This window comes from Apostichopus japonicus, chromosome 5 (assembly GCF_037975245.1).
Source record: "Apostichopus japonicus isolate 1M-3 chromosome 5, ASM3797524v1, whole genome shotgun sequence".
Classification (NCBI taxonomy): Eukaryota; Metazoa; Echinodermata; class Holothuroidea; order Aspidochirotida; family Stichopodidae; genus Apostichopus; species Apostichopus japonicus.
In genome coordinates this window covers 5,450,746-5,461,454 of record NC_092565.1, presented here as the reverse complement: position 1 = coordinate 5,461,454, position 10,709 = coordinate 5,450,746, and the positions used below count along the sequence as shown (strand labels likewise).

The 10,709-nt window shown below is 37.3% G+C and overlaps 1 protein-coding gene across 2 annotated transcripts in view; it reads right to left on the bottom strand.

Moving 5' to 3' along the window:
* Positions 1-5,425: 5,425 nt before the first annotated feature.
* Positions 5,426-10,709, bottom strand: part of LOC139967403 (glycerol-3-phosphate acyltransferase 1, mitochondrial-like) — a 28,730-nt gene continuing 23,446 nt past the window's right edge. For both annotated transcript variants that reach the window (XM_071971152.1, XM_071971151.1), the window contains exons 20-22: positions 9,936-10,067; positions 9,139-9,331; positions 5,426-7,367 (exon numbers count right to left, since the gene is read on the bottom strand). In XM_071971152.1, the coding sequence (XP_071827253.1) occupies positions 7,192-7,367; positions 9,139-9,331; positions 9,936-10,067 (501 nt within the window). In that variant the 3' untranslated portion in view covers positions 5,426-7,191. The remainder of the gene's footprint in view (positions 7,368-9,138; positions 9,332-9,935; positions 10,068-10,709) is intronic.

The window sequence follows — 10,709 nt, the reverse complement described above, 5'->3', positions numbered from 1 at the left end:
TAGGATATATGGTGGCATAGATAAAAAGCACGTACTGTATAGTTCTGAGCAAGTACACTGGCCCCCTTGTTTTTTAAATGCAATCGAGGAACGTATTATAAGAAAAAACAGAAGAAGCTGGTAAAGAAGTTTATCGTCGCAATGTGGAAATTGTTTAAAGATGTAAACGATGGAACGGCCTCATCTGTCTTCTTAGTTATTACGACAAACATCACGATTTCTTCCAATCAGCACGATGAAATCTGAATGAAGAAATGGAAATACGAGTAACTGTTATTTTGAAGGGGGAATTAACAGAGATTATTGACGTGGTATAAGATAAGTTTGGAATGAAAACAACTCTGACATCTATTAAAGCATAACAACGTTTATGTAACTAAACAAACACGAAACGAAGAATTACAGTAAGATCATGGTCACGTGGTCTTTGTTGACACCTACCTATTGCATATAACTTAACTATGAGATGGCGATATGTCCTTGGACCATTGTAACAGAACCAAGTGAGACTAAATATATAATGAAAGTGATAGAATCAATCGGCAGAACATAGTTTGTAAAGCTTACAAAATATCAAATCTAAAACCAGTTGACCAAAATCAATCGCATTTGATTTGACCAAGTATTAATTACAGAGCGTTGTGAGTAAAAGAAATAGCATGAAATTTCGTGGGATTTGAGGATATTCTCCACGGATAAACGACATTAGGTTTATTTTGAAACCTCATCCGTCTATAAAACTTAATAATGAGTGAACTGTTTTAATTTATTGAAAGAAACTGAGCGCCCCAAAGTTAAATACGTTACTTAAAGGCCGTCGGATGGTACTGAAAAGCAAATGGGACAACGTTTCCAACCTAAATCCTTATGGGACCCCACCATACACAACCTCCCCCACAACCACCACCGCTAATGCGTATAATCAAGTTCAGTTCGGTGTCATAAGGGGTGTTAGGGTGGCAGCAATATAAGTAACATGTTTGCAAACGTTGCCAGTGAAGTATATATGTTATAATCGGAATGAAGCAAGCTAGTAACGATTACATTTAAAGAAAAGTCACCCAAGCTGGTGCCTGGGCACGAAAACCAAACAGACTTAATCCACTCTCGACCCCAGCCCGCTTACACTGAGAACACTGTGGTTAAGCTGTTTTGTGTGTGTTTGTGTGACACCAGCTCATAAACACCATAAACTCAAAATACATATTGTGGTTGAACTTCGAAATTGGTATGCATACGCCTTACTGAGGACAGGAAATGTCAAAGGTCATTTGCGGTCAAGAGAGGGCAAAGTTTGAAAACGTGGGTCAAGCTTAGATACACGGTCATACTTGTTAGTGGGTAGATCCACCATATTGAATAAAAGAACCCTATTGTTTTTGAGAGATCAAAATTCATTTGGAGTCTGTAGATGTCAGAGTCTAAACTACTTACATAAACACAATAACTCGTTGTAGCTTCATCTCATATGGGTGATCTCTCTGCTTCTACTACTCCTCGCGTTCCAAGGTAAAAACGCCAGCAGCCATATCTATGGTGACATTTGTTGAACATGTTTCATTAATAGAGTACGGTATAGTTCTAAAAGCGTTGGCAGAATACTTTTTCTACCGCAATAATGACAAATTACAGCTGTCAGCTTAAACATAAACATAAATAAATGAATAAATAAATACATACATAAAAAACTTTCAACAAGGGAGGAGGGTTTGTAAAGCAGAAGGAAGAGAAGGTGCATTTGGGGGACCACGTTCATTTTTCATGATATTATGAAGTACAGAATATTACTGCGCACGTACATGAAATCCGTGACAAAGTCGCGAGCAAAAACGAACACGTATACCTAATATATTGACGCTGCATGTATTATATTCTTCTTCTTCTTGCACCTCTTAATTTATCGAACGTCACGGATGGAAAAAACCCACACTCATCAAATTATCTGTTTTAAATAAAGCAAGAACGACTGAAGATTATCAGTGAATCTACGTATTTCGTAAAGCCTACTATATCTGGTTCAAGGAAGCATGGACTTTACTATTAACAACCTGATGAAGCATCGATTGGTTTTCTAATTAAAAAATCATCTGTTACAACAACAAAAGAGGGGGTATTGCATAACTTTGGGTAATTGACATTCGGTCAACAAATTTCCGAACTGATATTTTCAATTTACCTTTCTTCAAACTCCTCAGAGACTTAATTATCTTAGTTGTTTCTATATGGATTATTGATCGCGCCCACATATGGTTAAGTGTGAGACACTTCATGTAAGACACTGTTTCCCTTGCTTAGCTATATTAGTGTGCGAGGATAACCACAATTAGAGCGGTAGATAGACTTTACGATTAGGGCGCTCCTTCTAGCTCTCTCACTCTATTTCCACACTTCCCCTGCCCTTTCCCTCTCGGTCCCTTCCCAACCTCTCCCAATTAACCCCAACCTCCCTTCCTAACCAAACTGATGCCCTACCCATATCTGTACCGCAACCTACCTCTGCCCATAACCACCCTTCCCATACTACATCCATCGCCGCCCACCTTTATACAGCTCCCCCTCTCAATCTTCAAATCCAGATCATGCGAGTGGGCATATACCATAAGTACACTTTTTCAACACTGCCCTTGTACAACTTGTTGAATGATTCGCGTAGATCGTATTATGAGTTACTCGGCAATTTGGCTAAGACTTTGTGCAGTATCTGTTCCCTTTCTATGGGAATTGTGGGCTGGGGTTGATCGTTCAGTTGTTTGGTTTTAGTGCCCATGTTCTTTCTAGGGTGATCTAGACTATTTCATCTCCATGTGTGAACCTAACCTCGTTAACTTAATGGTTTAATTATGCAGGAACTCAGAAAAGAGATAAGTTTGCCAGTAACAATGTTCCCATAGCAACTACCTCGGGGATATCTACATCGTTAAAATTACACGATGAATATTCATCATCCACATGGATCTTATAAATCAGTAACGTTTCACACCCAGCAACTGGTTACCGTGGCAACAGTCATGCAACGCGCGCTTCTATAGCGAACTTATTAACACAGACAACATACAATTTTGCCGTGAGGATCAAGGTCGTCAAGGCTTAATTAAAAGTCTCTATTGCTTAACAGAGGTAGACAGCAGACTTGCCCTAAATCTGCTAGAATGCTTGACAGTTCTTGGTCGTTTTCAGACATCAACAACAAACATACAGTGATCCTTCAAGGTTTTCTTTCACTCAATGATATGAAGTGGGATCTACACAACTGCTGAAGGACCCACAACAGCACAACCTCTACAGATCAGACCAGAAAGAAATTAAACAAATTCTTTTAATCTTTTTGACACTTTAATGACAAAAGCACCTTTTAAATTACTCGGCATATATGTAATCACAAATAGAAAAAAAAAAGGCAATTCTCTTTGTAAAAACAAACATTTCAGCGATTAAAAGTAATCAACCCCTTTTTAAAAAAGAATATAAATTCTGTGCCCTCCTTTCAACCAACCTAACAATAACTACATTTAAAAACGAAAAAGAAATTTTTATTACCAGAAAAAATGTTGTCACACTTTGTACTTGCCCAATTATTAAAATACCAATACCTTGATATTAGATATAAGATATCTTAATTCAGTCTGTAATCTTGAGAAGAAGAAGAAAAAAAAACCAATTGCAAAAATCCTAACAACAATTATGCTATGATCAAAATAGTTTTCAATACCATTATCTACCCAACCCCAGAAAAACAGTCAAACTCTCTTCCCAACCCCTTTTGGGCCTTTCATCAAGAAATGATAGGAATAATTTTTTTCCCCATTCAAGTCTTTACGCCATTTCGAGTTTTACGTCATTTTGTGATCTGAGACTTTTCATGTACCTACGACTGAATGATATTAAACATAAGTCAATAAAGATACTTAGATTGAGTGAATCTAGTCAGAGCAATGACAGAATAAAGAAAAATATCAAACCTGACAAATGCATGAATGTTTTGTCTATGAAAAATCGATAATTATGTGAGATCTTTGCAACAAGATTTTAAATTAAAAATTTTGTTCTCTCAATATTCTTTTACTTTTTGCCCTAATTCTATAACACAAAGTAGTATTTAAGAGATTCAGTTTAGTCTTTCACTGCAATGTAGTATATATATATGTATGTATATATATATATATATATATATATATATATATATATATGTGTGTGTGTAACCAATTACTTGTCAATGTCAACATGAGACCAAAAGATGGTACCGTAATATAAATAATTTAAAATGATATTGTAACATAGATGTATTACGGTATATGGATTATAAGGTATGATACCATGCCTTAGTTGTCAAGTTTTTCTTCATATTAAGATGTAACAGTATTGTTTAATTAATGTAAGAATCAAGTGACGTGATTGACACCGGCCGTCTGCAAACTTTGTAAGGCCCTCGATCTGCCATGAGAACTGAGCAACGACCCACGAAGCTTAAAACTTGAAAAAAGTGTCGACAGATTTGACGATGTCTGGAAATATCCCCTCGCGACCCAACGGTGAGATTTTGCGACAGTTGTTTGAGTGGCGCTTCGTGAGTTTGCGGTCAATCGACCTACAGAACACTGACGGTATCTAAACTCGAAGGTATATATATATAGAAATATTCGATAGTTGAAATATCACAACATAAGCAGAGAAAGAAACAAATGTCCAGGTAAATATGAAATGTTACAGATCGCAAAATGTTAATCTGTGCCAGGGCTGGCATGAATTTACCTAACTTGAGTTTATTTTTCACATTTAGAGGTAGGTAGAATGAGAGACGCCAGTTTTATTGATGATAGTAAGATGTTACGAAAGAAAGAAGAAGATAGTATCCCTGTTTCATTGAAAATTGTTACTGAAAATTTCCACTGCCAAATTAAACACTTTATACTGTTAGTTAATGGCATAGTTGATTTTCAAAGAGGACAAGATTTTAAACAAAGAATCTGTCCTTTTGCCAGAGATTATCTCAATGACGTACCCCCTAAGAAACAACTCCTTTTGATATCTTAACACTTGACAATCAATAAAACCTGCTTCCATGACGGAATCTGACATTTGACTTATGTACAACCTTTTCACTAGGGTATCATAACCTCCTTGGGGTGGTATATCCCCCCCCCCAAAAAAAAAAAAGCTGTACCTCAAAGTCACTGAAACAGTGTAACAGTCTGTGGTATTATGTACTGTAGGTTGAATGCATACAAGATGAACCCACAGAATACTTTAATGGCTGTATGCTTTATTGAAAATAAATGGCCACTTATGTAATGTAGGTTAAATGCATACAAGAGAAACCCACAGAATACTTTAATGGCTGTTTGCTTATTGAAAATCGATAGCCACACGCAAAACTTGGCAGGCTGTGCTAAAGCATACAAATTCACATATGACAATACTAGTTAAATACCATTAAACCATTTTATGTTTTCTTCAAAATTTCATTTCATTTAATTGAAGTAAACTGGAACACAACTGAGACTAGATATATGCTGTAAGAGGCTTTTCTGTAACAAAAAAACAAAACTAAAGGAGACGAGAAAATTTGAGAAAGAGAAATTAACCTCGTCAGTGATGCATAGAGAAATTGTGAATAAATGAACCTGAATGTTGTTCCCTCTCTGAGACTTTACAAAGTCAAGAAACAACAGATATATTAAATAATAATTCAAACTTGTTTGTATAACTGATTTATAAGGGGTTTTATGAATCCCCACAAGATGTGTTATGAATTCTGCGTCAGTAAATTAAAATCTCTTATAAACTTGCGATAAGAATAAAGCACTGCAATGTGCAAGGCTTCCAGAATAGATAGTCGATATCACTGAAAAGATACCAAACACTTTCCATCTCGATGAAACTCGATTGCCAACCATTCTCAGTGACTTCCTACACATCAAATATATCAAGAAACTATACAAAGCAAGACAGCCAAGTGACTTTCAAATCAGTTGTTCCCATATTTTACTGGAAGAGAGATTTTGAGACGAACGAGTCTGTCGTCTTCCCCTGCAAACACTTTGATTACTTGCCCTTGAGTTCATATGATAGCTGAGCACTCAAACCATAATACGATAGTCAAAGAACAGATGGGAACATTTGACATATATAACAGAGAAATGCCACAGTTTGTATTTGACCCTGCATTATATGAAAAAGGATGATGATAGACTTAATATAAAGGTTAGAGTTCCAATGTTCGATGCATATCACCTAGAAATGTAGTGAATGAGACAAAAATACAGCTGCATCGGCCATGATTAATTTGTGAAGAGCAGAGCTTAGCAGAGTCAAGACTTAGCTTTATTCCGCCAAGAGTACTTTGAAAATATATCACTTTTTGTACTATTCTTGTCATAGTCATTAATTAGCTTTAAGACTTTTCTACGTCAACTTAAAGATTAAAAAAACTAAATAAATAAAACTTTAGATGACAGTCCACTCTTTTTTTTGTTTACATTGATGATCCAGTCTCTGAATGAGATAAATTTATGAAATCTACCGACAAGAACTATGACGTTATTTTTTAGGACCTAACCTTGCAGTCACCTTCTGTTTCGTATCGGGGAACAAAGTGTTCGTTGACGATACGGTATATGAAGATCACGCTGCTTTAAAGCTGATAACAACATCTCACTTCGGACAAAATGTCTTTACCAACCATACCTTTCTTGAATGTATGAACGGTCGCCATGAAAATACATGTATTTACCGCATAAACGAAACAATTCTATCATTTCAAAAATTGTGAATCCTTTTTCCATCATCATGTCACAACTGTGCAGTGGGGCATCAACGACTTCTTTGAGCAAAATTTAACCTCACTATAAAAAATTTCCACACAAAAAAAAAAAAAAAATAGACACGAAATTGGGATTGAAGCCACAAAAGAATTGAATGTCACATTAAACATTACACGTCTATGATCGCCGTGTGTAATATACCACCAGAAAGTATTTGTGCAATACATACATCATGTCATTTTTCATTTGAATACCATTTCCTGACACCACTCAAACCTAAACCACACATCACTATGTGTTCCTCATAATATTAATTACATTCACCTAAAAACACAACCTTGGCACAAAATTTCTCTTTTTTCTTTCAACAAATGCATTTCCGACAGGTACTTTTCTCGCTGGATGGGGGGTGGTGTTTCTCGAGAGACGGTTACGTTTTGAACGCTTCTATCTTATCTATGAATGCGCTGAGTTGATCCTCCGTCCTGTAGCCTTCTTGTAATTGGACCATCTTTGTCTTGTCTTCTTTGTAGTAATACGAGATGACTTCCCAGTGTGCGAACACCTTCCACGAGTTGCGCAGCGTATCCATGGCGCAGCTCTCGGCTGTGTAGAGGAGGATCAGAGAGACATAGGCATCCTTAGTATGTTGTACACAAAATTAAAAATAAATATTAATAATGAAACCCTTCGAAAACAAAAACAAATGTTTCATGAAAGATAAAAAGATAAAATACCATTGTTAACCGACTTTAATATATAAACAACCAAAAATCGTGAATGTTTTCTAGTAACTGGTAGCGCTGACCAAGTGGGGGAGTGCACCATGAACTTTTTAGAATTATTGCTAGGACTCCAAAATCTGTTAATTAATATGACAAGGTATCGGATCTATGGGCTGGAGTCAGAGTGAGCAGGGTGAAAGGAGGGGACAGTACAAGGAGCGGGGTGAGGTGAGAGGTTGAGAGGGGGAAGTGGGAGGGCAAGGGGTGGCGGTAGTAGAATGAAATATATGCTACAGTTACTAAGTTTGTTTTTAATCAGCAACTGAAACAATTCTATGTAACCTAATGAGATCAGAATATTACAACTTTGACACCCTGTTCAGTACAAGTACTGAGAAAGAACCTTTAAACAATGCCACATACTTTGGTGCAATGTTTAACAAAAGCCTATTGTTATCTCAGAGAATATGAACATTCCTCATATTGGCTGACAGACCATTCTTCCGAAATTTTGTCGCAGTGTCCTGTATAGAATTGCCGTTCAAGAAAGTTTCTTATACTTGCAGCGTAAAATCATCCCGGGGAGAAATTCTCCAGCCTTTCTCTTCCTCACTCCTTCCCTCCCTTAATTGACTTTCAAGGTAAGGCTCTCCATAGCCATATATTGCTTTTTATGTTAAACTGTGTTATTTCGTACCGTTTTGAGTCAATTTGAAAATTATGCGCTTTTGCATGATGAATTCAATATGCCTTAAAATCACTTCTACCATTCAATAACTGAACAGAGGGCAGTGTAGAGATTTCTGCAGAGTTGCTGCTGCTCTATTCTTGTTTGTTTTGTTTATTGAGATGTTATCGCTTGTGTGGAAGGAAATGACAGCAATTTTTAAAACCATTGGACGGTTCGGTGATGCAGAGAATCTCTGAATAATTGGGAAGCAACTCCTCACTATAGATTCGGATTACTTTGCATCAAACTGGTTCATCCATCGATAAATCCTCCCTTGCATTAGACACAACTCCAATCGACCGGAAAGACAAATGTCTGCATTACTCGAGGCCTATTAGTGTTCTTTGTCTCTCCGAGCATGATGTCATGCAAATTGTTAAGCTTGACCGGTTACAGGACATGAAGAGCAACTTTTACAAGAGCAGGTGGTAACAAATGTCAATGGAGTTTAAAAAACACAGATTATTCAGCAAGCTCCTCAACGGCAACACAAAATTGATGGGCAGAAATAGATATCATTTCTGCTGACAAAAATAATTTATTTAACCGTGCAACAGTTTTATAGAGGGCGCACGGTTGTGGACTTCATTATAGATTTATGCTTTAATGGAATAACGATGGCAGGGATCAAAGACAATTTAAATTATTCAATAACCTCAAAACTATCTAACATTGATTACGCAATACGCCTGAAATTCCATCTTGATGTCAACAGCCTAAATAATATAAATTGTCCTTGATCCCTGCCTTCGTTATTCTTAAAGTTTTAACGGACAACTCAAGGGTCATTATGTAGCTTTCAGTGTTTTATAACTGTGTTACCATGGAGACTAAACAAGGTGTCACGATGGGTTGATTGGATCTGAGGTTACCTGTCAGAAGTTATTTGGTAAAAAAGAAGGAAAATTAAAATAATCCTTACCATATGTGGCAAGACCTTTAAAAATTCTCTCTTTTGCATAGCTATTGGTGATGCTGGAGAACTCCGCTTCGGACATGTTGTCGTCTAAGAGACGCACCAAGTTACAGCTTGACAGCCAATAACCCTCTATCAGTGGTCCCAGCATCCTCTGGAAGTACTGTAGTCTTTCCAGAGCTTCAGGTGTGGCCGCAACCTACGATGTAAGATACAAAAAGAAAAAAAAGGCTTTCAAACCCACAAAATGCCACAATTTGACTACAATTTTCAATTCGATCTGTCACGTTTTTCCTTTCCCCAACAGTATAGCCAATAAGGACATTTAATGTTACTTGAGCAGCCAATCACATTCCCTGAAATTATATGCGAGCAGCCGAACAGACAAGATTTCTTGACCATTTATGAAATATCATTTGACACTCCTTCAAACATGTACTGGGGTAAAATGTCTAAAGACTTCCGACTAAAACCATCTTTTGGTTTCATTTTTATCACTATTTTAGTTGTTACTTCCATCTTTAAACTGAGAACTATACGGTGTGAACAACGCTGGTTCTGACTGACAATTGAATAAATAGTTCTAAGCTCACTTTGCACAGCAGTTGGGATGACCATGGACTGTTCATGGATGCAAAACACATCTCAAATAAACATACCAGGGCTTAAACCCACAACCTTACCAGATGCTGGCTTTTCATCGCTTCTAACGGCGATGCAAACACCATTACCATCAAACCACTGGAAGTTTTCCCACTGAGAGAATTGAAAATGATTTAATAAATAAACATAACACTGTTTACCTCAAGCTCCACTTTGGTCTGGTAGCTGTTGAAGCTATTCTCCTCTTCCTCTCCACCGGTGTCTTCATCCCAGAATGATGACTTGGCTATCCTCCTGGCCCACTCTGAGTCTGCGGAAGGGTTGTTGGAATTCTGTTGAATGACAAACGCAAGAAATTAAAATTGTTGATGACATTGACTGCAGACTGCATACTTGTAGTGTGTCCCTAATCTGGTTTACTTGCTGATGCTCGTAAACAACCTAGTGGATTAGTACTTGTAGTCAGGGTATTTTGAGAACCTTGTTTAGGTACTACATCCTTTTACTCCTGCTCACAGCCTTGTTCTCATACACATCCTAGTGGATTGGTACTTTGTAGTCAGCGCATTTTTGGAATCTTGTTTAGATACTTGTTCAAGATTTCTTCCTTGTACTCCTGCTTACAGCCTTATACTCGTAAACACCCAGTGGCTTTTTACTTGTACTCGTAGTCGGGCTATTTTTTGAATCTTGTATAGATACTAGTGCAAGATAACAACCTTGTACTCCTGTTTACAGCCTTGTACTCGTACATATTCCGGGTGGGTTTCTAGTTGCACTCATGACGTTGTCTTCATACTAGAATCCTATTTCACACCATCATCATATCATAGGTGTGCTCATTCCTGTACTCACAGCTATTAGTCTTTGAACTGTCCTGCAGTCATGACAGCCAGAATGGGTGTTTGGGAGGGAAGGATTATGGAGGGGAGGCATAGGTTGATTGTGTGGGGGGGGGGGGGCATCATCTGAGA